The sequence below is a fragment of the Branchiostoma lanceolatum genome, chromosome 4 (genome assembly GCF_035083965.1).
Source record: "Branchiostoma lanceolatum isolate klBraLanc5 chromosome 4, klBraLanc5.hap2, whole genome shotgun sequence".
Lineage (NCBI taxonomy): Eukaryota > Metazoa > Chordata > Leptocardii > Amphioxiformes > Branchiostomatidae > Branchiostoma > Branchiostoma lanceolatum.
Window position 1 is genome coordinate 8,489,206 of NC_089725.1, and position 27,693 is coordinate 8,516,898.

A 27,693-nucleotide genomic window follows, 5' to 3' on the forward strand; every position below is an offset into this window, starting at 1 on the left:
TCAAAAGTGAAACAGCATGATATGTAAATATTAGCTTCTGTGAAGGCTTATCATATCTTTAGTAACAATTACTCGTATCAACATGTCGCACAGTGATAGATGAACAAGAGTTTTCAATAAAATATGATTTTATAAATAATGATAATTTTGATTAGGCTAGTTATTAATCAATTTATACATGTGTTACGTGAGAAGAAATTTTGTAAAATCATAGTTTTTACTATATCTTTTAATATCAATCTTAGAGTGTATTCTTGCAACATCTCTTGTCCTGTGTCAAGTGAATGAACTAAACTAGCGTATGACAGTGTAAAACAAGAGTTCAGAGACCTCATATCTCCATGAAATATATATTATGCACATTAGGCCCTAATTTGTATGACTTAGATTCAACCATGATCACTGTCAGATAGCTTCCAAATGCGACTAGTATGAAATTCCAGTTATCTACCAATATGGAATTACAATATATTCTAATTATTATGCAACTTAGGTCATAAAGATGATTTCTAAAGATATATTTCGGTGGATCGCAGAGGAGAAAAGTTGGGTTTATGCAGGTCTACAAATGTGTTATTCGCCTTGCCTCCGAACACATATGGACCTCCATTATAACCAAGGAGTGTGACAGCCACCGAAAGTGCCACTTGATTTAAGACCGACCCAGTACTTAGTCCCATTTCCAGAAAGGCAGCTAGCAGACATATCTTAATCGAAACGTTAGGACGCGGATGGGCCCATCACGGAGCAATCCAACCACTCCGAGCTACGGCAGAGGGATGAAGATAAAATATAAAACGTTTCCATCCGGCATATCTAAGTGCATTTTCAGCCGTTTCCCAGAAGCGATACGGATCTTATCAGTCTGAAGCCATTCGCTGAAGCCAAATCCTAATGTATAGTATACAGTACGTAAGTATCACAGTATGTATGTATAATGGAGGAGTCTAAGGGAAAGTTGAGTAACTCTAAGTCACACTCGTGGACGTTAGCCTTTCGCTGAAGCCAAATCCTAATGTATAGTATACAGTACGTATGTATATACCCAGTATGTATGTATGATGCAGGAGTCTAAGGGAAAGTTGAGTAACTCTAAGTCACACTTGTGGACGTTAGACTTTCGCTGAAGCCAAATCCTAACGTATAGTATCGAGTACATATGTATCCACATAATGTATGTATAATGGAGGAGTCTATGGGAACGTTGAGTAACTCTAAGTCACACTTGTGGACGTTAGCCTTTCGCTGAAGCAAAATCCTAACGTATAGTATCCAGTACGTATGTATCTACAGTATGCATGTATAATGGAGAAGTCTAAGGGAAAGTTGAGTAACTCTAAGTCACACTTGTGGACGTTAGCCTTTCGCTGAAGCCTAATCCTAACGTATAGTATAAAGTACGTATGTATACACAGTACGTATGACTAATGCAGGAGTCTAAGGGAAAGTTGAGTAACTCTAAGTCACACTTGCGGACGTTTGTCGGGAAGATAAAGTATCAGATCATCGCCCTTTTTTGAGTACAGATATTAAGCGATGACAAATGTTCGAAACATTTTTGAAAGACGCCATCAGTTATGAAACAGAAAATCCCCTGCCTCATCCTTTTTCCATAGACAGCTCAAAAGTGCCGAATGACTCTCAAATTCAACATATAAATCTGGTGTGAGGCAGAATAAATCATCAGATGGTATTTCATATTTCTTATACACTATAAAGTTAAGTTTAGTCTGTATAGATAATAGGGCAGCCCCTTTTTTAGAATACATCCTTTATTACAGCAGCGTATGTTTACATGTTCCTTGACCCGTTATCACACGCTATATACAGACTCTAGCTTCTGAACGCTAGTGGTTTGATTCAAGAAAATAATCTCTCTAATTCCATTGTGATGTCTTTGTCAGCAGGACTAGCCCTTTGTTATGATAGTCACAGACTAGTTGGGCAGCCATGTTTGTGTGTCCTTAACAGCCAAACCCATAATCAGATAAAAGAAAATAAATGAACGATTGCAAATGCAGCCATCTACATCGGAATGACAAAAAGGTAGCTTTAAATCAGTGCCAATTACACAAGCAGTTCCAGTCGTGTGGCGTCGTGTGGCGCAAGTGGTAGAGCGCGCGGCTGTCAAACAATGGGACCCACCACATCTTTCGAAAAAGAGTAGGGGCATGCCCCGGTGTGAGTGGATCAAAACATTCCGGCCTAAATAGGGTAGGGAATTTCCCGAGCAGCCTTCGTAACCCCTGCTCCTCCTAATGGGTCAGTGAATAGTCTCCAAGCAGACCTACGGGTTGGCAAAGACCGTATCCAACAGGCAGAAGGAGTTTTTATGGCTATGAGACTTGGGTTGGCTATAAAAACTCCTTCTGCCTGTTGGATACGGTCTTTGCCAACCCGTAGGTCTGCTTGGAGACTAGTCAGTGAAGTCATGCTTGTCTCGAGCATTGATGTTTCTGACCTTGCACTGAGCGAGTTCGTGAAAAAAAGTCTCTTTTGCGGTCGCTTTATTGTGTGATTGAATGAATACTGACCAACCCTACTGTCAGTCCTGATCCCAGTATTAGCGAACCGTACATCTAGGTCAGTGCAACAAGCGATAACAGTCTGATGGAGGAAATGGTTTATTTATGGACTTCCTGGATCTAAGACTAGCCCTGGGTTAGACATGGTAGACGTAATACGCCTACTCAAAGGAAATCCGTTCTAAGTCCTCTTTATATTTCAACTGAGCTCGCGAGCGAGATGTTTTCATAGGAGGCAGTACGACACATTTTGTCAAAGCATTAGAAATTTTCACATTTTTAAACTAACACCAGTCGATCATTCGTGATGATGTTATGCGTATGCAATAAGGCCATGTTTACTCGATTATATGGATGGCATCCTCTGGGAACCCCCAAACTGATGCGAGCGTGTGAAAAAGGAATTAAGAATTATTTTTACTACAGTGTGAAATCTAAGTGATCAGAAAGGTTGAACAAATGACTAAACACTGAGGATGGGATAACTAACAATAGATTCTTCATTTTTGTTTCTTCACATCTTCTTCTTTGAGTTTGAGTTTGGAATTTACATTCTATGACATTAGTATCCGTTTTCCGATTTTTTTTACAGGTGCTTTGTACAGTATAGTATATTTTTAAGGAAACGGACGAAAACTGATGCTCGCACGGATGTAATCCATATAATCTAATAAACATGTAACAATGACATTTCATACATTTACATGGATTATTCATATCAAACAGGCGACGTACCAATAATAAATTCTTCACAATAGTTACGCGTCCCAGACCTACTAAAGGACATTATTCACCGCCCAACATTGTTGATGATGTATTACACATCTTGAAGGTAAATCCCGCATCACGTTATATATAAAGATATATTCTGGCATACTCATATTGTAACGATAAATCCTACATCTACATTACTACATATCCAACAATATTCTAATAACAAAGTAGTTATATTTTTTTCAATTAAGTAGCATATCAATACACGCCATACATTCTTTGATAATGGATTCTGATGACGTATTTTTGTGATTTAGATTTATTACGTTTACGACATTGTATTAGTGTATTATCACACACGCAATGTTGATATGATAAGACGTCAACAAACAAACATTGCAGTGATATTTGTATTAACACAAATGATTTAGCTGCATTATCTTAATGATAAATCAGCCATGGCCGTCATGATCGTTTTCAATAGATTCAGCATTGCAAAAGATTTCAGTAAAATATTGCAACATATCAATCAGTGCTAATTATAAATCATAAAGTCTTCACAAACAATATCTGATGGATACATGTATTTGCACTCTTATTATGAACCACGGCGTGACAAGAATTTGTCGTATCCAGATGAAAAATAGTCACGTAATAACTGTGCTAACAAGATGGGTACTTCTAAATGTCAGTAACGCAAGCAAGATATTCACGCCAACGTGCATAATCATCACTTGTCTCGAGTTGCTAAACCATCTCTCGATATTTCAATGTACAGTTACAGTTGTATGGTATACATTTATGAACTGAAAGGATATTTCTCTTGGTTTGGGGTGTGGGGGGGGGGGGGTACTTCTGCACTCTAGCACTCACGGTTGCACGGTTTCTGACAGAATCATTCGATGAAGGTACGCGAAAAATAGTTACTCATTCGACAAGCAACGGGATAAAATTTTGAAACAGTCAGACGTTTCAGACAGCATCCGCTATCTTTCATCATTTCATCATGTTCATTAGCATACAACCTTGTGTTGACTTTCTATTCTATTAAACCATCTGAAATTGTCTTCATTTCATTAACATAAAATGATAATGATGTCACATTTTGGTATAAAACCTAGTTCTGCCAGATCTTTCCTTAGACACTAACGAAAGATAGTGGATGCTGTGTGAAACGCCTGACTGTTTCGAAATTTTATCCAGTTGCTTGTGAGTAACTACTTTTGGCGTATCTTATTACCTGGATGTCTAACCTTCATCAACGCATTCGATGAAGGGTTCCACTGACGAGGGGTTTCCAACGTCACACTGCGTCACATTCTGCGCATGAACAGCTACTTGACGAAGATTCTGAACAGCTGGTTGAAATAATTGGTAGGGTGAAACGAGTCTGAGATCTCACTCACGTGAGTGGGAAGTGTGCTTGATTCGCCATCTTTACTGCAACGCTCGTTGTCTCCACTAAAAGGGAAGGTTTGTGGAGATCTAGTTGACGATCGTGTATAGTCTCGTCAAGTGAGATCACATGTGTGCTTCGAATTCATTCCGACGAAGATAAGAAGTATCCTCGCATGCACTCAACGTCAGAATGATCAAACATACATACATCAGAACAGTTGCAACAGTGGGGATCAACCTCCACTACTAGTGGTTAGGGTTTGGCGCTCTCACCGCCAAGGCCCGGGTTCGATTCCCGGTGTGGAACCACTATAAAAACTCAAAGGGTAAACTGTAAAACCACTGTAAAAACCCAAACCCAAAAAGGTACCCTGCTCCCGGGATTCGAACCCATGCCGATTCCGATCCACACGGCTTGGGAATCCAACGCGCTAACCACTAGGCTAAACGGTTTGGATCGGTTGGTGGAGGTAGACTCCCACTGTTACACAGTCGAACCTAGTCGGGCAACCACCAGGGGCAGGCAACCACCTGCAGTTGCATGCCACTAGTATAACAGCCCAGTCTAATATTACATAGTGAAGACCCTCTAGTAAGCAACCAACTCTCTTACCCAGCCAGCAACCACCCCTCCAAACAACCAAAACCATGAAAGAGCTGTTTAATTTCTCCACTTTTACAGACAAAAAGAAAACTACCCTTCTCTTAGCTTCACAAAACCCACACATTACAGAAAAAGCGGGATCATTCATCTTCCACTGTCTCGGAAAAAGAAGTCGAATCCAATAACTTAGAATGTGATGTCAGTAGTCACACTGGAGTTGTAGAATACTATATTGTTCACTGTCTGTCCGTTCTTTTCATGTTGAATGTATTTGCAATTAGCCTACGGGCAAGAACTTGCAATAAACTTTCTATATAGTATTACATTAAGAGCAACATCGGAAGGTACATGTTAGATGATTCAACCTCTAACATCTAGAATACAGTATAGATTTCCAAGAATTCCAATCAATAGCACTGCTGACTCATGGGGTCGACCTTTCCATCAATTGCTTGGTCGGCTACTACATTTGCAGATGCGTCATTGTGAAGACAACATCTCTTTGTAATTCCCACGAATACAGCTCTGTTCACCGGGAAGAAAGGTGTCGTTTTATGTCCTTGAATCAGATGTAAAACATTTGTAGCTCTTTGAAATAGATTAAGGTGCACCAGGGCTCAGAGATGTTGATGTTTACTGAACAACAAAGTAAACATAACAATAGCTAGAAAAGCAACAACAACAACAACATCAACGACAATATCATTCTGGGCGGCAAATGCATTATAACATGCTGCAATAAAAATGTATTGGAAACATGGCTAATGTTAACATAACTTCGGTGTTCACGAATATTCAAATGATTTCTTTTTTGTCTTTACAGATAGCAGTTTCTTGTTGGCAAATGCTTCTATCGTGGACTGGCCTATAGTGTACTGCAATGAAGGCTTCTCCAAACTGTCCGGATATTCTCGTGCTGAGGTTATGCAGAAGAGCTGCACGTGCAGGTCAGTTTGCCTCATTGTTGTTTTACCATTTTGCTTTTTAGTATCAATCCGCGGTACTGTTTGCCTGTCCTAGCGTATCATCATTATGTGAACTATTTGCCTCATTGTTGTTTTACCGTTTTGCTTCTTAATATCAATCCGCCGCAGTACTGTTTGCCTGTCAAAGCGCATTATCATAATGTGAACTATTTACCCCAGCAACACGAGTCGGAACTATTTTGATGTTCCCTTTGCGATCATGATGTTTTGTTAAGAATTCAGAACTAACCACATTGCAATCTGGTAAAAAAAATGGATAGATGAGTAAAACCAATGTGTCTCCAATGCCTTTGTCAATAACACATGGAGAGAAAATGTTGTATACACGTGAATACGATTTTGGTTCAGTCAGTTAGTAGACATATAGGGCAAAATAAAATGGGAAGTATAGAATTTGGCCAACTTAAAGGCATCCAGAGCATTTCATGAGGCTTGAAAACTGGAAATATTCTAATTGCTGTAATCTTTATGAAATTGACATTCAATGCCACTGTTTACCACATTTGCGTGCGGATTTCTTATCAAAAGTGCTCAGAAGCGGCACAAAAATAAGCTACATGGTGATATTTTAGTTTCACGCGCCTAGTATAAATAGACGGATACCATAGCCCCGCCCACCTCCGTCAAAATGTAGAAATGCAAAATTAAAACATACAAATACAAATATTTGAAGGACATGCAGTCATTCTCTCCTTGGTTGAACTGCTAATTGTAATGGACAGTCAGGATCAGTCTATTAGGGCTTGGATTTTCTATCAGTTCTCACCACACAACAACATCGTATCTTTGGTCCTTTAATGACGATATGTAATGGAATAGTGTTATTGAAACTTACTATATGTAGGAATGACTAGAAATTGGAGATTCGTTATTCAAGTTTCTCGCCTCAGAAAATACTCTGGATGCCTTTAAAACAAAATGAAACCTCCTACAAGGCAGCAGCTCTGCTATGGAGACATGATCACAGTAGACGATATGAAATAAGAGTGAGTTAAAATTAACCACATGCCTGGTGGCAGTTCTATGGAGTTCATATATCTCAAAATACATCATGATAATACGCGTCTGTGTAGTAAGCTACTTGTTGCCGACATGAAAAATGGAGGTATAGTTTTTTGCATGTCTGTGTGTGTGTGTGTGTGTGTGTGTGTGTGTGTGTGTGTGTCTGTATTTCTGTGTGTGTTTCCGGATTTTGCTGTCAGCATAGAAACCCTGGATGGATTACAATGATATTTGGTACATGTATGTGGGTACGTCTTTGGAAGACGAAGGTCAAGGTCGATTTTGGGCCCCCTGGTATGTTTGTTTGCTTGTATGTGACCCTGTTTTTTTCAATATGAAGATTGTATTGTGACAGCTATATCTCTCCGTGGTCCACTGTTCATAATGCTTGTCGAAAAGAGCTAGGGCAATTTCAACGGCACAACGAACCTGTAAATACTGTATATAGCGTCTGTCTTCTCTGTCACGACCAGTGGAAGATTAGCTCTCCAGTGAGCTAAATTGGATCATGATCATTTTTCCTTTTTTTGTTCACTTTTCTCTCTCTCTCTGAACAGATTTATGCACGGAGAACTCACCGACAAGGAAACCGTCAAAAAGATCGAGGAGACGTTGGAGGTTCAGGACACCGCACAAGTGGAAATTCTCATGTACAAAAAAAACAGTACGTGTCTTCATATCTCACCAAGTATTGCTGCGTACCTAAACCCCGGACCTGATCCGGACTGGACCTAATGTTTAGATTCAAGTCCAAAAATAACCTAAACGTCTGGAAACAAGTCCGGCCTTGAAATTTGTTTTTAAAATCTCTCGCTTATACTCTCCTTTTTGTTTTAAACCTCCTTGAACCTTCCTTAGATCGTGAACTTTGCAATGGAAAAATATGAAAACATTGCTGTTTTTGTGTTTATAACTGAAACATTGTGTTTACTACTGACTGCATATAATTTTGCAAATATAGTTTTCAAGTTGCATGTGAATCCCAATATGCAATTTTACATGTAACAGGAAAAACATATTTTAGCACACATATGCCATGGGTTCAAGTCCGGACTTATAAGTCCGGACTTGAACCTAAACCTCTGGATCTAAATCCGGACCTGAACCTGAACACGGGTTTAGGTACACAGCACTATCACAAGTGTTTCCCTTTATATCATAGCCTGTCTGTAACCATAAAGAGGAACATGCAAATGTACGGCTGCATGACAAGACAATGATCTAGATCAATTTCTGGACTTCTGATGTGATTTTCGCTGACGGATTCAGTTTCCAGACAGCGTTATATCTTGCTTCGTGTGTCACAGCAAATACAATCAACCGCGGATGATTATTTTTGAGTACGTTTGGCGTCGTCCCGGCTTCCCGCTCGACCGCCGCGATAAATGAACCATGGAAGGGGAGGGGCGCACAATATTAGGCTATCAAAGTACCACTGGAATGATTCAGTCCTTTACTGTTAGATAAAGTATGCATAAGCGAAGTAACCGGATATAGTTATACTTCACCGGAAACGAACACAGTTACACATGTAACGTTAGCTTCAAAATAACTGAACATCTTCTTATCGAACTTCTGTTACTATGACATAATGTATAAATTCAAAACATCATATTTTTTTTTGCTAGCTGATATTTGTCAACATATCTGTAACAGTACTTGAAATATACTCCATGAAGACTTGCGAAATGACTATTTCAAAATTGTATCCAGTTGCTTGGGTGACTATTTTTGGCGTACATACATATTACCCTCCGAAAATAATTTCATCAGGTTGGTAGCAGGTGAGAACTGTGCCTGGTTGTGTACAAAGAACCTCCTATATCCTACATATTACCCTGTATAATCATAAGCTGGAACAGTGTAAATGCTATTATGAGGCTCTTTTTCTCATGAGCAGGGCTAGGCTCTAAGGTAGAATAGAAACTAAACAGAAGGAAGTGTTACATTTTAGTATATTTGTAGTTAATACTAGTCCTGACAATACCTTGACAATGCCTGTGCACTATATTCCACATAGGAACGCCACTATGGTTCTTACTGCACGTGGCACCCATCAAAAACGAGAAGGACAAGGTCGTGCTGTTCCTCTGTACCTTCAAGGACATTACTCTTCTCAAGCAACCAATCGACGACGCCGAGGCAAATGGTAAGCCACACCGGTTCATCGTTACAGATCCAACCAGATAAGGTCTGATACGGATCTCGGAAAAAAAAGGGATGGGGGTTGTGGGATGTGAAATACTGTAAACTTATAAACTTGTAGCGCCTCCTACTGTCGACAACATGTCATAGCAGCCTAATAAAATATTTCTTCGGTGGTACTTTCACCAAGGAATGTGTGTTACTGATGCCCGTATACATGAAAACGTGTTGTACCACCCAAAGAATATAGATACAACACCCGACAAAAGAAGAACTTAAAGGCAACCAAAGCAATATTGGGACCAAAACATGGAAAAACAAAAATGCTGAAATCTTTATGGTAATGAGTAGTGACATTTACTAACATTTTTAGCACATCTGCGTAATAACTTCATATTTTTATGATTTTAAAATCGTGCCCTACGATGATCCCCTTAGTTTCGCGAGCCTTTAAAAACTCCGGCCACGATTTTCACTGAGTTCTCACATCACAACAACGTCGTATTTTTGTATCATGGACGTTGCTATACGTCGTGATGGTGTTGTTTGAACGAATCATGTATACAAATGACTAAATAGATTAGCTTCCAAAATTCGGACCCAAATATTGCTTGCCAATGGGTTTCCTTTAATGGCCAAACGCCCGCCCTATCTATTGGCACTAGAGGTAGAATTATAAGATTTTCAGGGCCCTATAACAAGCACAATGGTGAGCTGGCTTTTGCTAACTTCATAGAACAAGACACGGTTATTTGGTCTACCCCGTCCGACTAACATCGATCAAATCATTTGTGATATAAGAATCCATGGTGGCCATGGACTGCTTAAACCTTATGGAAGACAGAGACCCTGGAGAGAAAACAAAAGGGTCATGCAGGAATTAGTTCAAGTGGGCCACCAGAAATGATGAGAAATGGTGATGACCAAAAAACAACCAAAATACAGGTGTAACAAATGAAGCAATCGGACGACCCCGTCACCCTGGTGTCGCCAATGGGCACAACAAGCTTTGACTTTTGACACATCGGGTCATCGATCTCTCACTAGCTGCCATAATGGTCTTTATAAACAGAAGCCGATTCTAGCAAGACTGTTTGGGTTGTATGAAGCTGTGGTCTGTATTTTTCACACTGACAAAATCTAGCTTATCTGCCACCCGCACTGCAGTTCATCTTGTGAACACACCTTTATCATTCGGGGCTCGAAATACTGGGTGCATGTGCACCTGTGTGCATCCCAAATTGGAGCTGTGCACCTTATTTTTGACTGTGGGTGCACTGGTGCACCTAGATATTTTTGTGCTCTATAGGGTAACGGTTCTCTTGCACACTAGCATACAGAATATTCTTGAAATACAAGTATCAGAAAAAGCAATTTGATGTATTGCTTGGTTGAAATTTGATATCTGGATAGAATTACAGATCGAAGTTCTTTGGAGAGGCAGTAGCGTCAAACATATGTTTTGCTTGCATTCAACTTAACTTTATTCTATGTGGTGCACCCAAAATGTTTTTTGTGCACCTCATTGTTTTGGTTGGGTGAGTGAACCAGTGCACCTATTTCCAAAAATGAATTTCGAACTCTGTCATTCAACCTCCGTTCGTGCCTCAGTATAGTCCTGCGGCCAATACAGCAGTACGCCCTGATAGACTGAATATCAAACTGGTCAAGACAATAGTTTCAGTCACATTCTCTTCTCTCATCTGCATCTTATCGACTAGTTGATTTTGATTTCAACAGTGCAATACACGTGGGACACTGGCAGCTATTGCCGGTGTCGTGACCCACACATAATATACCCGTTTTTACACTTTGGTGGAGTGAGAAAAGTCGTGTAAAGTGTATTTTCCCAAGGGCACAATATGGGTGTTACAATATGAGTGGCGCCAAGGGATTCGAACTCGGGACCGCTGGGTTCTGGGCTGAAAACCCTGCCGTTACGCCACACGACCCCAATCGATTTCTTAGAGGAGAAGGAGGAAGGTTTATGATCAGACGTCAATGACCGCAATGGGCTGGGAACTACAGATCGTTGAACACACCGTTCTCCCAGCTGTGATGAAGATACCAAAGAGAGTTGTCCAGTGATAACAGCCCTTTGTTAAACCGTCCAAACACTTTAAAGAACCAGTACGTTACGTACCAGCGTATCGGTGCGCATCTATCGACCAGGACCACCTCACTGATGGAGTCTTCATGGACCTGTTCAAGGCGTTTGGCACCGTATATCATTGTTTAGAAACCAGAAGCATGTTTTACACGGTCCCCAGAAAGTGCAAAATAGAACGAAATGGGAGAAATGGACGAAATGGAATGAAATGGAACGAAATGGAACGAAATCGAACGAAATGGAACGAACTAAAAGAACATATTTAACATTATGAAATGAAATACCAGTAGATAGCGAAATATAAGGAGTACACCGGAACAGGAAGCATTTTAAATACAGAAGTCAGTAGTAAATACATAATATAGCGCGTATTTTATTTCTTGAATCTATGTGATGATATTAATTAAATACAACGTTTTTGCCACGTTTGTGTGGCTAGATTCTTCCCTGAAAATGGGGGCGCCCCGTGCAAAGAGATACGCCGCTCTTCTTGTGTTTACCAACGATATGCAAATGAACTGCTTCAAATAGCAGGGAAAACAAGCAAACGGAACTGAGTATCAAAGTTAGGACCAGATTATACAGACGTCGGTGGTAACATTGCTTAATGATGGCGTATCCCATCCTGCTAAACTCTAAAAATCTTAAGCTGTACTAAATTAAGACTAATGTAGGCTTAGACCAACTAGGAGGACCAGACAAAGCTAGATTCGGTGCTAGCGCGATCGATGGCCAAAAAATTAGCAAGGATCGTATATTTCTTTAGTAACGGTTCGTATGTATTCCAAAAATTCGTATGGTTCTTAGTAATGGATCTTATGTATTCCGTAAAATTCGTATGTTTCTCGTAATGGATCATATGTATTCCGTAAAACTCGTATGAAATCCGTAAAATTCGTGTGTTTCTCGTAATGATCGTATGTATTCCGTAAAACTCGTATGAATTCCGTAAAATTCGTATGAATTCTTTGGCATCCCTAAACAAGACTACTAAGCTTCACCATTTGTCTGTGTCAGGTGTACCTACTACAGACACGGGATAATGATACAACAGCGACAGCGAGAGCCCAAAATTTATTTCTAAAGATTGAGAATGTCGGTTGCAACAAGAAAGAGGTCCTATCAATAACAGTGTTTTATTAGAGCAGAAATAGCGTAGAACTGAAATAAAAGGCGCTGACATTTAAATAAAATTCCCCAGGGAAATAAAATAGCAACAGAATTATAAGTAGACAGGTAGCAAATATCAAACGTCCTGGGTTCCCACACATGTTTATTTTACCCTCATGAGTATATCTCTGCTCGTAGGTTCTATCGTTCTACATACAAATGTGTCAAGCATGAAACTTGCACAGCAAATCAACCATCTAACCACCTTGACAAATCCTACGGGCCAGACGCTTTAGAAAAATCATTTTGAAATTAACATCTTACGTTGATTGAACCGCCTTTAACAAAACACGCCGTCGTTTCATCCGTGAAGGTTAATGACAGTAATCAGCACTTTGAGAGTAATTTCATCAGCTTCATCAGACCGTTACCCTGGAGACGGACGTGTTGACGTGACTGATGTATGGGACCGAGGCAGACCGGTGGATGGGACCAAACTTTTAATTAGATTACCCTGCCATTGTCCCGATTCGACACCGCCCTCTGAGCAGAAACACAGGGCAACTTCAATTATATGTGATTAACCAAGCAATTATTGGTGCGAGACCTTTCGCTATGTCACATTGACTTCAATTCAAAAGAGTTTTGGCATTCTAACTAAGTCCAGATTTCAGAACAGCTGTACAGGTCCTTAATTCATAACACTCTCTTTTGAAATTAACGATATCCCATTCAGGCGTGAATGAAACATCAAAATAAACACACTTTCATTGAAGTTATCTCAAGTTACATATACTTATTATGAGCTATACACTGATGATGTACGTCCATAATTATAACTTTGGGAGTGCTGTACCATAATAATAATTCAGTGGTAACTGCCCAAGACAATTTGAACAGCACGTACGATTGGCAAAATGCGTTACAGAAAGTGCTGTTGGAGTATAAGTCGGGTACTAGATGTAGTCACTTTAATGTGACGATGGTGCCCGCTAGACTACTCCTTCTGTTAAGATGGACCTTTCTATGGGATACAGTTTATCTACCTGTATGGCAGAAACATCAGCCCCCTGTCTGTCATGACGTCACCTTCCTCCGGAAAATTCTGACTGATTCACATTTCACTTTTCACTGCAGCATAGATGTCGCTGCTTATACATGTAGATGCGGTCCCAAAAGTATTTCCATATACAAGGCTAGTTAATACAGGGGTACCACCGAAGATGGTATACCTAATTGGCAATAACAGACTTATAGTAGGATGAGTCAGCTAAAGCCTCGGTTTGGTGCATGACCCCGTGCTGACCCCTGGCAATTCAAAATGGCCGCCGTAACTGGGAAAAAAGTCTATTACAGATAGGGACCGCATCTGTAAGCATCGGCACCTTAGCTGCAGTGCAAAGTGAACCAGTCAGAATTGCTCTGAGAAATGTGACAGGCAATATTATGTATAATTTATGTGATGATATAATACAATTTTCCCTCTCTCTCTTTCTTCCCATGTCTCGGTTGTCCAGCTGCACCAGTCGGCATGAGCAAGTTCGCTCGCCTGGCGAGGTCAGTGACCCGCAGCAGGTCTGTCCTGGTCCAGTTCTCCTCCACTGTCCCCAAACAACCAGACATGGGCAAACAGTCCAACTTGTCACACGTGAGTACAGGGTGGACCGGCATCATAGTCTACAGTACACACTAGAACTTAATTCGATCAATCAGGACCAATCAGGACAAAGATCAGATTTTGTAATAATCAAAGCTAGCACGAATCAACAACACAACGAATTTGGTTGAAAACAATTGACTCTACGAAATGGAAGCAAATTTCTCTAAGGAAAGAAAGACAGAATGAATTAATAAGAGAGAAAGAAAGGATGAAAAAGAAATTATAAGGATTGGGGAGGGGGGTCCTCTCTTGAAGCACCATGAATAATTTCATCAAGTTGGTAAACCAATGAATATGAAAGTTGTTTTTGTGTGCACAACCAATCACATACCTGCTACGTTCCACCTTACTGCCCTGAGAAAATCCACTGTTGACAGATGATTGTCATTTAACCGTGTATAAAGACGTTTCGTGTCCTTAAGTTGAAGCTGTTTAGGACATATATTTGACGCGAGTTTTATCAAGAGTGGCAGACAGGGTTTACATGCATCAGTCTTTAAATTGTGTTTTTTAAATTATTCTTTATTAATATTGGTTTTATAAACAACAAACAATATACAAGACATGCATGGCACGAAAATAAGGTACTTTACACACATGAATGACAACAAAACCGATAAATCAATCAAATTGTTTAAATTGTTGATATTTGTAAAGGGTAATAATTATCGTGTGAATTCTTAAAACCTAACGACACACACAGTTAACTGTTCGTAAGATTGTCCGCAATTATGCTGTGCGTGGTAAGTCACTGGTAAGTTCTCATTGTTGTTCCAGTAAGCTTGCTTCTACCTTCTTTTACATTGTCGACGTCACTCATCGGGCGTAGGAGTTAGACCATGTTTCTTAAACGCTGTCTTTCGTTTGTCTGTATCAGCTGTCTCCCTGTCCATGATCTACGCCTGCTCTTTGTGTTATATGTGTGCGTGGTGTCGAAGATTTATGTCCAACCTTTGTCTGTGTAGAAACAGCTTCGTTTCTTCCGTCCTCATGGGCCGTCTAGTGTATGCTATTACGCTATGTGGCGTAAAGCCCACCCCAAAACACTCTTGTGTTGTGGCGTCACGTAGCCCTGCGTGTTGAAGAGTTTTCTAAGGTCAAAAGCGGGTAACTGAATAGCCGCTGTCTTCTAGTATTCTGTCTGCACAACCATCTAGTATGTCAAAGCTGGCTGGTGAAAAGAGACGCACAGAATTCTGCATAGTAAGGTTGTGACCTGAAAGGTATTATTGACACGTTACGAACACTTAGTGCTGCAGTCTTAAAGAATATAATGTATATCAACGCTATCATGATTTTCCTTGTTTTTCCGGTCATTCAACGCATTGGGGCTTGATATATTCTATAAGGCCATGAAAATGCTATTTGAAAACATATTCAGTATAACACAACACGGCGGTCAAAAAAATGTAATATCTTTCGTCCGTACCGTTTTACCACGTTCTTTCTGTTTCACATAGATTCTCATAAATTTGTTCGTGCCCCAAAAAATCCAGCCCACAAATACTGACATTACTATCTTTAATCATATTGATTCAAGTCAACCAATGGCGGCCATATTCTTAACCGTTCTCAAAAGATTGACATTCCACGGCGTCCTTCCATCCAGGTTGTCCGTTGCCTTTGATTGGAAAGTTTCCCTAGATTGAATGTTAGTAATCAACACCATCCTCTTGGCCAAAAAGTCATTACTTTAGCCAACAAAAATCAATCATGAGTATCACTAGAAAAGGGACACCTACTCCTCTGGTGTTGCTGGAAATGGTGCGTAGACCGATACTGCAGTCTTATTTTCTTAAAGGCAAACAAAGCAATATTAGGGGCCAAAAAATGAACATAAAAGAAATACTGAAATATTTATTGTAGTGGCATTTACTAACACTGTCTATCCCATTTATGTAATAACTAACATACTTTGAGCATATTAAAAGTGTGCAAAATCGTGCCTTATGATGATCACCTTAGTTTCGCGAGCCTACAAAACCCCGGCAATGTTTTTCAGGGAGTTCTCACATTACACCGAAGTCATATGTTTGCATCATGGACGTCGCTACACATGATAGTGTTGTTTGAACTTATCATGTATAGAAATCACAGAATAAATTGACTTCTTTCAAAATCCGATTTTCGGGCCCTAATGTTGGTTGCCTTTAAGGAACCGTCCATAATTACACCTGCTGCCAGGTGCCACGTACCGCAAATCGAAGGTCGGATGAGCTCACAATTTCGAACGCTAACGAAAATCATTCAGATCTCATCATTAGGATCTCCTAAGGGTTCACAACTAGTGTAGTGTGACGAGGACAGTCACGTCTCATCACATACGTACATAGCTGATGCCGTTGGTAACATCTACTAACATAAAACCACCAGGGTACATAATTCCGCCACCCTGAAAAGATATGTCTAAACAGATCTCCAACCCAACGTCCCCAGTATATGCACTCCTGTATATCTATACCGTGCATACCTTGGGAGTGCTGCACTAGAGATTTCTCAAAACACTGTTTTTCAAAGTGGCGGATTTATATAACCTGGCGGATTAATGTCAACAAGGGTTGGATGGTAAGATATCAGACATGGAAAACTGAATCGCATTTTGATTGGAACGTGCCCTTTGCTATCACACAAAACAAAGTATGAGAAATAAAAACCGTTATCATAGTTACAGAATTTCCCTCTTGCTTAAATATACATATAACGGTATTATGGTTATGATGTCACTGCTGGTAAACCATTCCTTGTAACCTTGGATCGACCCAGAGCATCCTTCTTTTATAGAGTTGCATGGATGATCACTAAGTCATTTGTTGTAAGCATTGTAATACGAAACTATACCTCTAGTTCTCGGGTATGGGCCGCAAGGCAATGAGGAAAAATAAGACTGCTTTGAATATAGTACATTCTGCCGATTGCCCACAGTATCTTATTGCATGATGTCTCCTCGAAAAGTGCTGATCACCAATACGTATATGGAAATCAACTTGACAATGGCGTTAGTCTACACAATGCAATACACAGTAGAAACCCTTAATGATAGGAAGAAGTTATGGTATTTATTTATTTAGTGTTTATTTAGTGTTTAATTGCACGTAAAAAAAGTACATTGAACATAAATGAACAATAAATGAACGGAAATTTAAAAAAAAACATGCAGGGGAAACCAGAAACCTTTAAAGTTTATCCAGGGTTTCCCCTTAACTATATGATAGATTACATCATAATATCAATCTAACTAAAGTAAATAAACTCAGACGAAAACAAATGTAATCATTATGAATGAATAAGTAAATAATGAAAACAAAGAGACGAAATAATTACTAACTAAAGAAATAATGCAATCAAATCAAATTTACAGAAGTGAAAGAAAATCAAATTACATATTACATATCTCCTAACAATCAATTCCTAACAAAAGTACAAAGTAGAATTATTACAAGTACAAAGTATTAACCTTGTTGAAGGGGAAGGTGAAGGCAAAGGTTTTTTTGGGATGTGACGAATGGCTTAGGCAACTGCACGGCAAATTGACTTCTCCGTTCTGACCTTTCGGTGTAATTTAGCAGGCGCAGGCGCATGTTGATTTTACCCCGGTAAGGAGTTCACGTAAGGACGTATAACTTTGATTGCATGGGCGATATCCTTTGATGGCTCTCATTTGGTGCCAAACCAAACAAGTGGGGTCGTGTGGCGTAACGGCAGGGTGTTCGGCCAAGTGGTCCAGGGTTCGAATCAGCCTGACGCCGCCGATGCTGTGCCCTTGGGAAAGGCACTTTACGAGACTTTCCTCTCTTCGCCCAGGTATAAAATGGGTTTATTTATCCTCGGTACGTGGCACTGTTAAAATACGTCATGACAAACTTGAGTGCAGTACCACATCGTCGTTGTCTGTCAAAAGACGAAGTAAAAAAAAAAATCAACGCCATGCCAAAAAATTAAGATGCTTACAATGACATAATTTATGATCACAAAGCAACAGTTTGTGACTATAATGACTAGCCATTTCTAGCCTAGAAAATGAACAGTGTTTTTGCTATACGAAATTTTTACCATAAAATATAGGGCAATGTTTGCAAGGAAGAAAATACCATTTGCTTCTTCCTTAAGGCCATATTGATTTGATTATATAGATGACATCTGCGCGCACATCAATTTTCGTCCGTTCCCAAAAATAAAAAAAGGTTTTCAGCCGTACTGTAAATCGTCAAAAGCAGTTGCAAAATTAGAAAATACATGCTGTGAATTGCAATTTTTTTTCTCTCAGAAAGCGGATACTTATGTCGTAAAATGCCGACGTCAATTCCAAATTTCAAGAATTTTCGAACGAACAAAAATGAAGAATCAATATTTCGGTCTACCATACTCTGTGAGTTTACTTTTGTTTATCCTTCCTGACCACGTATATTTCATAATGAAGGCAACTTTATATTTGCCAAACTTCTTTTTTATTCGCCCGCTCGCATCAGTTTTGGGGTCCCAGAGGATGTCATCCATACAATCGAATCAACATGGCCTTAACAAGACACGGCACTGTGGGTGATATATGGACACAACATTCAAGACCGGCGCAAAACCTTATAGATGACTGCACTGTAATGCCAAGATGTTATATGACTTAGATAACGTTCCTTTAAGTTCACTTTGCTCTTATCCTCTAAGATGGATACACTGGGAAGCAGTCTTAACTTAGACTCGTGGCTTTGTATTGGAGGAATGCAATGAATTGCAAAGGGCAGGTCTAAAGTATACGTTGAGGGCATATTCTCTTGTTGCTTAAATAATACATAAGAGTAGAGGCTGCACTTATTTTGTTCACTTCATCATCCTTAAGCAAAGTTCGGTAGAAAAGCTTCAAAAATGAAGATATTATATGCAGATGTATGCCCAATGGACAATGTGGAAACATTATTTTCTGAACATTTCTGTTGCTTTGAAATTTCCAATGAAGCTATGTGGTGTCCTTGGTGCTGAACTTTTAGCTGTTATTACAACACACAGGTCATTCAATATTTGGTGTCACTTGGAAGTTCCCAAATGTGTAGCTTACCTTGCATATAGATGTAGCAGTTTTTGCTTGCTGCAGAATCTTCAAAAGAGATTTTTTTTTAGAAATCAAGAAGTTGTGTTCTGCTTTAATCGTGTCGCGAACCTCTACAGAAAGATCTTTAAGTTGTTACATAACATTAGACTGCGTTTCAGGTCTTGAAAATCATCTCCTAAAAACCTAATCGACTAAGTAACTGGTGGGAATAGGGGTTTTATATATTCCACTTTCTTCCTTCCCATCGTTTCTTAATTATCGATTTTCTTGCTGTGTAATTCCCTGCTTCATTTCCCCCCTGTGAGTCCATGGCTGACACCGTTGCCTCTTGTGTATGTATGGACAGATGTTATGAACTTGGGTTCAACTGGAACTATGTACTTCTGTAGCAAAAGAGCACGAAAATAGTTCATCATTTGTTTCATGTGTATGTATAGACAGATGTTTTGAACTTGGGTTCAACTGGAAATGTATATTTCTTTGACAAAAGATCACGAAAATAAATCGCCGGCGTTTGCGTAAAATAGAGTGGTGAACGGTAGCCTCAGAGAACTCCATGACAGCCATAACTTCTTGTTCAAGTCACATTCGTACGTCAATGTTACTCAGACCTTTCCCCAATCACGCCCGTAAAACTGTCCCTTTATGCAGATTGATCCCCCTTTTATGTGAGCTTCAATGAATGTATCGAGTGCACGGCCTGGTAATCGACTATCCATTGCACCTGCCGAGGCGTAATTAGTGACTGTCCCACATTTTCCACGATCATAAATCAATCCGCGACTGACCCCTTGTGCTCTCCGTCTTTGTTGCTCTGACGTCAGCGGTGTGGCGGGCGTGATTGAGCGGCAAATGGGACCGCTCTCCGAGGAACCGTCCGAACTGGGTCACCGGTGATCTTATCTGTACAAACCCGACAATAACACACCGAGGGCTGATAACATCGCAGAACGGCTTCATTCAACTTATCATAACAGTCCGGGAACGATAACAATCATGCATATCGAGAACGCCGTAATGTATCGCGTGACATCGCCAACTCTACAGACATGACCGAAGGTGACTCTAAGTAAAGGCAGGGACGCCGTAATGACATTACTCTCATACACTAAAGCCTCGCACACTTAACTAAAATGGAGGCTTCAAACCAATTAGCGCAGCCGATGCCAAATGAGCGGAAACCTGCTCTGGAAATGGTCACATACATCATCGCGGGCGCATTGATTTTCTGACTGATGGGTAGCGCGCTCAGAGGTTATCCGGACGTAGTTTGTCCGCGCAAGGACGTAGATTAAAACGTTTTTTTTTAATGCTACACTTTAATTTGCTGTGTCCGAATAGTTCTCTTTTCTTTATTGCTCGGTTATACACGGTGCAGAGGAAATTTTACAAACACAGATGCGTAGAGACAGGGTTTTATCCTTATATACGCGTATACGTCCTTAGATACGCTACGTAAGGATGATATGTTTTTTTGGGGTGTAGGTTTTTAAAAGAGTTGGATATTTACATGGCCAAAGTTTACAAAATTGTATACTTAAATGTCAAGTTACATCATTTTATTTAGATCATTTCCACCCAGGATTTTGCACCAGGCTAGCTTAGGCAGTGCAATGGAGCTGGTATGATATTGCAACCATCCCGAAAATGTAGTCTTGCCCGCTGAAATCAGTCCTGAAACGTACCGAGGCGTTCTAGTGCGCCTGAGCAAACCGAGTGTTCCATTTCTAGCCTTTTCGAATAGGCGTGGGATGTGACTCGGCATTGACATGACACAAAAACTTCGATATCCCTCATGTTGCTGTTGAGCATACATTGGAACGTTTAGGTTTGCTTTGGTCGATGGTTCTTTAGTATATATTTCGCTTGGTAATCTATAGCAAATGTATGATATTTTTCAAATAAAATAAACGGTTATTACAGCTGTGTATAGCACACTTATCGCAGAGCTAAAAATGTTAAGAAATTGGACCGGATGTTTACTGATATATCCAACCATTTGTCAGGATAGACTCGTAAGTGCTATAAAAATAGAAGCCTGCAGTGGTTCTAAGCGTAAGAATCAGTACCATACATTTTTGTACCAATGAATTCTATGCTCATGTTTGATGATGGACATGTAACGTTAATGATGCGTTTCAAAATCGCCCAATCCCTAACACGACGTATCATGTTTCATATTAAAATATCTAACAACTGACTCATGTGTAGCCGATCGTATTTTGTGATTACCAGTGATGATCTCTACGCATGGGGCGTATGATCGTTAATCTGGGCAATGATTTCACCAAAGCCTTACGACTGATCCCCTGAAAAGCTCCACTACAAACTACAGAGTAGGAAGAGTGGTTAGCTACGCCAATAAACCACCGCATGCTTTCAGAGGATCGGAAAGGGGCGATCTACAAAAGGAGACACACGTTTTCCGAAGGGACGGTTACTCATAAAGTCAATCGTGTCAAGGAACGTAAATTATTCACAACTTGGTCAATCTCGACGCATTGTGGGCTCGGTTTCAGCTTTGAATCAATTACGGCATTAACGTTACGTTCCATTGCCATAAACATTACTTCATCCACCTACTAGCTTTCTAGTTTGCTAGATGTTGAACATATTGGAAAACAATTTAAATCGATGTCAATCATATACTCGTGTTAACGTTTGTGGTAGGTTCCTAAACATGACCTATGACCCTATATATGTATCACACTGAAATGGGCTTGTTTACCAGCGACCACCCTGAAACGATGTCAGCCATATGAATAGTCAGTAAAATCTTAAGAGATCTCGTTCCTGTAAAAAGTAAAGATTTAGAAGGGACCCCTTTGCACCGTTACACTTTATTGCGGCAAGGGTATTGTTTGGGCCAGTTTATGATGCAACAGCCAGTTTGTGAGCAATTAAAACGTTTCTCAGAGACTATACAAAACTCTGAAATAAAAACGATTGCACCCAAGTCATCGGCGGTCATGTTTTAGTATTACTCATTTGGGACACTCTGCGCAAACTATAACAAGCAGAAAGGTGCTAACGTTTAATGGGCAATGCACTGCCTTATTATGCTAGAGAGAGGTCATGCATATCTAGTCTTCTATCAGACTATCTATCTATCTACAAGACTAACCGCGCCGGCTATAGGGAAAATATTTGCCAGGGGAGTTTGGCCATCGAGGGTTTCATTCGCAGGCGCAGTTAGGATTGCAGATTGGACCCTCTCTGCGTAGGCGACTCCCTTCAAAAAATTTACTCTACTTGGCCAATTTCTACTATTTTCCCCAGCGATCCGCGAGGCCTGGTAGAGGCTAATGTATATTCCAGTCTTTACCATACCTAGCTTTTTTTTTCAAGTTTTGCCGTCCTCTCACCATGGCTGGCCCCACAATATGTGCATTTACAAACTAATAGATGCTGATGTCATGCTTTTTTGTATCAAATTCAGAGTCCCGGACCGTTCAACTATTTTACGACCAATCATTGTGCAGTGATACTCATTCATCCCAAACATCTCAAGCTTTCTTTATTGCGAAAACGTCCATACAAAAACACAAAGGCCCCGTTAAAGAACGAAAAAAGTAGGCCAACGTTCTCAATAACCATCAAGAGGAAAGCAAAGTGTTTAAATCAATAGATGAATCACTCTCGGTCCAGAAGATTCCCGCCATCGATCGAGAGACTTGAGAGTGTTTGTGTTCAAAATGGCTACCTTGGTGTCACGTCTTGAAGTCGTCAATCTTCTTTAGGAACAATTTGGGTGTGTGAGTCGTTTATGTGGGAGTGCTTTCATAAAGGTGACTAGAGCAGGAGCTTGATGGATGGTGCGCTGAAACCCAATATGTGTCTCATACCCCCGTGGGAAGTCTTAGAAGACTCCGCAAATCCTTTAAGACATGTTCGCCTTGAGTTTATCACCAAGCCATATGTACCGTAGGCGTAGGTCAAGGAATAGGTATTTGATATATGACATAAGCACTACAGACAGACTCATTTTGACAGAGAAAATTGCAGGGGAAAAAGCTTATTTTTCAGGTGTTTTGTCTAGATATGTGTATTTAGTCTGAGGCTAGAACGTTATTGGTACAATAGTTGTCGTCGGTATGATCGTAATGTCGTTAGGAGGAACCAACATACGGCATGTACAAGAACTTGTATCGTCTCTCATGGTAGTGTCTTTAAGATTAAGATGTTATCCTTCCGTCTTTGTTTGCAGTACTGTCACGTTCAAAAAGAGGATTTCAATACGTCATTCATAGACTTGTCATAACGCTATATACAAATAGTTTATCTTATATAAACTTTTTGGCAATGGCTTTTGATGTTAATAGACAATTAGAACTTCTCCCAGAAGTCTAGATTTATAGAACAACGATGTATGATTTATTGACGCGGCAATATTAATAGTACAGGGACCGTCGCGAAGTTTCTACAAAGCAAATGTTTCATTCAAGTCACACACACACACATACATCTTCAGAGATATTATCCCGGGTGTCTATACGAAGACCTCGAGCCAAAAGAATGAAGTGACAATCCGCTCAAAAATGACTATATGCTGTCTTCGGAGACTTCGCTCACCTTCAGAAACTCGCTTGGGTAGATTTTAGGCACATGTGGTCATGGACGTAAGGTACAACAGAGATCCCACTATGAGCCAGCTGGTGCGGGTACGGGGCTATAGGGATATTGATGAAAAGTGGCAGCCAACACGGATGTTAAAGTTGTTCTTATGTTGCTTCCCACAAAGGGGAAATTGAATTCAATGACGCATGCACGGAGGTACTACAGAGGGTAGCCCCAAGGCCCTTGGGAAGCGATGGGCGTGGACATGTGCAGAGAAACGTGACTTTCTCCACCAGGAATCCCCCAAAGACATACCTCGTCCAAATCTAATCTTTGAGACTATTAGATTTTGCTTTTGGGGAGGTAATAGTGTTATGCGGAATTTCAAGTTTTGTGCTTGGGGCCTGATACCAGAATGGTGTGAAGAAACAAGAGAGTGGTGTCTGCCTGGAAAACATCCTGGTGTCAGAACGATTTAGTACGTACATGCATGGTATTATGTATTATTCTAGTATCATTTCACTACAAATTTCACTACAAATTAAAACACAAATTTCAATACAAATTTTGATACAAATTTTAATACAAATTTCACCACAAATTTAACTGCAAATTTAACTACAAATCTAACTGCAAATTTAAGTACAAATTTCACTACAAATTTCACTACAAATTTCACTGCAAATTTCACTACAAATTTTAATACAAATTTCAATACAAATTTCAATACAAATTAAAATACAAATTAAAACACAAATTTTGATACAAATTTCACCACAAATTTAACTACAAATCTAACTACAAATCTAACTGCAAATCTAACTGCAAATTTCACTACAAATTTCACTACAAATTTCACTACAAATTTCACTACAAATTTCACTACAAATTTCACTACAAATTTCACTACAAATTTCACTACAAATTTCACTACAAATTTCACTACAAATTTCACTACAAATTTCACTACAAATTTCACTACAAATTGTTGTTGCGAATATACAGGAAGGTCCAATGACCGAGTCTCCAAAACTTGGAAACATCGTGAAAGCACCGAACCCTTTGTAACATTTTCTCGTTGGAATTCTTTCATAATTTCTACATTTTTTATCGTCATTCATCAACAACTGCACAAACACAATCGCCACGAAGTACGGGGTATTTGACAACTAAAGACCTTGTGGGCGCCATGACGTCAAGGAGAAACTTCAATTATGCTGTGATTTGAAGTTGTCTTTTTGAAGAGTGGGACGTTAAAACTCATTGCGCAAAATTGTGGATAGGCTGAAATACTAGCAGTAGGTTCAGGAACGAATATTTTCCATCCGGTCTCGTGACTACAAGAGCTAGCCATCATCATCTATCGGCCTGTAACAGCAGGGACCAGACAAGAAGTACATATATTTCACTCCACATTGCCCTATCAAGCGTCATTTATTCTAAATGTTCATATTCAATTCCAGTGTCTCTTACTAAAGTGTCAGTAAAAGTCAAACTTCTGCAGTGCACTCGGCCTCTTGGTTTCCATAGAAGGACGTCTGAAACTATTTCCTGAATGGCTTGACAGAAATGTCCAGCAAATGTTACTCGTGCAATGTGGGTGACAGCGGGTGACTACAAGTATCTGTGCCAGTATCTGCCAGAAATAATAGTTGATCAGGACAGACGAAGTCATTTCGGTAGAGGCCGACTCTTATGGATAATCCATATAGGTTTTAATGAGTTTCTCACGTTTAAGTCATTCATCTAGATATGGGATCAATGACGAGTTCGCGGGTTAGATGTGAGGTGTCGTCAGAGCTTCGTTCGTTTCGTCCGTTCTACTGATAGACATTAGATATCCGCACACATTTGCAACCAGACGTTTTATACCAGATTCAAGAAGATATCGTTTGGCGTATCAACAGATCCTGCAAGATCACGTATGTTGTGGCAATGTCGAGCCAACCATGCTTTATGTTTACGATGATATTTCTGGATGCTTTCGCTTGTGAACTACGCGTATAGCCTGGAATCCGTCATATTCTAAGTCTGCCTCTATGTTCGCTTTGTTGTAAAATATTCGGCATGTACACGATACTCGAAGAGACCAGTAGCTAGAATATAGGGAGGATGTTAGGCTACCAACAAGCCACAAGTCGATAAAAATATTAGAATATTCAGCATATAAACGATAGTCGAAGAGACCTAGTACCTGGAAATAGAATATAGGGTGGATGCCAGGCTAGCAACAACCCACAAGTAGATAAAAAGATTAGAATATTCGGCATATAAACGATCGTCGAAGAGACCTGGAACTAGAATATAGGGAAGATGCTAGGCTACCAACAAGCCACAAGTCGATAAGAAGAAAAAAACGCCCTCTGGTTGAGAGATATCGAGAATAATATTAAAAAATCGATGTATCATAATCCTGCCAAAGGGTATTCTCATCGTCCGCCCCCCGGTCTTAAGTTCTGGTGGATCTTCAGTCTCCTTGGATCTGTGCCCATCCCTCCCACACCTGCGTGTGTGCATACAGATAGCCCTGCCGTTATCTCGGGAGAACCTGGACATGAGAAATGGCGTCGAGCCAGGGTATCATCACCTAATCCGTGGAAGCCAGCTCCCTGTTGAGTCTAATTACAAGGTTGAGTGGACGTGCACAAATGAACGATTTAGAGGAGTCACAGTGACGCATTTAAAGGAATGATCTTTCCTCTTATGTTGATTGTACAGAAGTGTGTAATTACGTAGATCAAACTGTCCTGAGTCCGGGTGGCCGTGCCTGTAGAGATGGAAAACCATCTGATACCTAGTTAGATTCACCGCCACGGTGCTAACACATGGCATGAGATAGAGACCGAATGAGATACGCCATACATGTGTTAACGTCGCGTCCGTGACTTCTTGTCGAATTTACTCGTAAATTGATTCACCAAAAATCTATCCTTTTTCGGCCAATTTTTCTTTTCGTGATCATCCTTTTGCGATCAGCTTTTGGATGTCTTGGTATTGGTGGAATGTCTTGGCTTATTCCATTTGAGAGTCAAAGAAGTCAGTTAAATTTCTTTGATTGGCAAAGATGTATAAGCATTTCAGAATCAGAGCTATCTGTCCAACTCCTACTCCATGACACTAAATCCATATTGTATTTCCCGTTCGCATCGGAAGGCGTCAGATGGCATAATCTTTGCTGTTCAACGATCTGAAATGTACAGTGATAATTTTATGGAAAAGTATATTGAAGGAGCTAATGCTGCTTGATTCATAATTTTTACAGAACACAACACACACACACAAACACAAACACAACAATATACGACGCAACACGTACACGATACGATACGATACAATACGATACGACACAATACCATACAATACAGCACACACACACACACACACACACACACACACACACACACACACACACACACACACACACACACCACTACCTTTCAAATTCCAAATGAACGATTCTAAGTAGGCACATAAATCTTTTGTATGCCTCGAAGTTCCTTCAAGTCTATACTACGTATTTCCAGGCCAGTATAACGTTTTTACGAACACATAACGACGTGCTTCCATCCTGTACTTTGTGCAGTCAGGGTTCGGAATTTATGGTGTACATCTCACGTCCAGGATCGGTCCTTGAGGACATGCATGTTTGTGGGATGGGAAGGCGATACCTTAGCCAGCCGAGGTGAGAAGGAGGACGTGCCAAATGAATCGAGGTGGAAAAAAACGGCTGGCCGGGGAAGTAAACTCACACTTTACCGGGGCGAGAATCAATAAGGAAACCCCCATGGCTACCATACATCTCGGGTGGAATACGGTCTGCCCAGAGTAGTAATAACACGGG

The 27,693-nt window shown here is 40.1% G+C and overlaps 1 protein-coding gene across 3 annotated transcripts in view; it reads left to right on the forward strand.

Annotated features, from left to right (window-relative positions):
* Positions 1-27,693, forward strand: part of LOC136432419 (potassium voltage-gated channel subfamily H member 1-like) — a 102,708-nt gene that overhangs the window by 56,004 nt on the left and 19,011 nt on the right. For all 3 annotated transcript variants that reach the window (XM_066423688.1, XM_066423686.1, XM_066423687.1), the window contains exons 2-5: positions 6,065-6,188; positions 7,787-7,893; positions 9,250-9,378; positions 14,112-14,242. In XM_066423688.1, coding sequence (XP_066279785.1) covers positions 6,166-6,188; positions 7,787-7,893; positions 9,250-9,378; positions 14,112-14,242 — 390 coding nt within the window. In that variant the 5' untranslated portion in view covers positions 6,065-6,165. The remainder of the gene's footprint in view (positions 1-6,064; positions 6,189-7,786; positions 7,894-9,249; positions 9,379-14,111; positions 14,243-27,693) is intronic.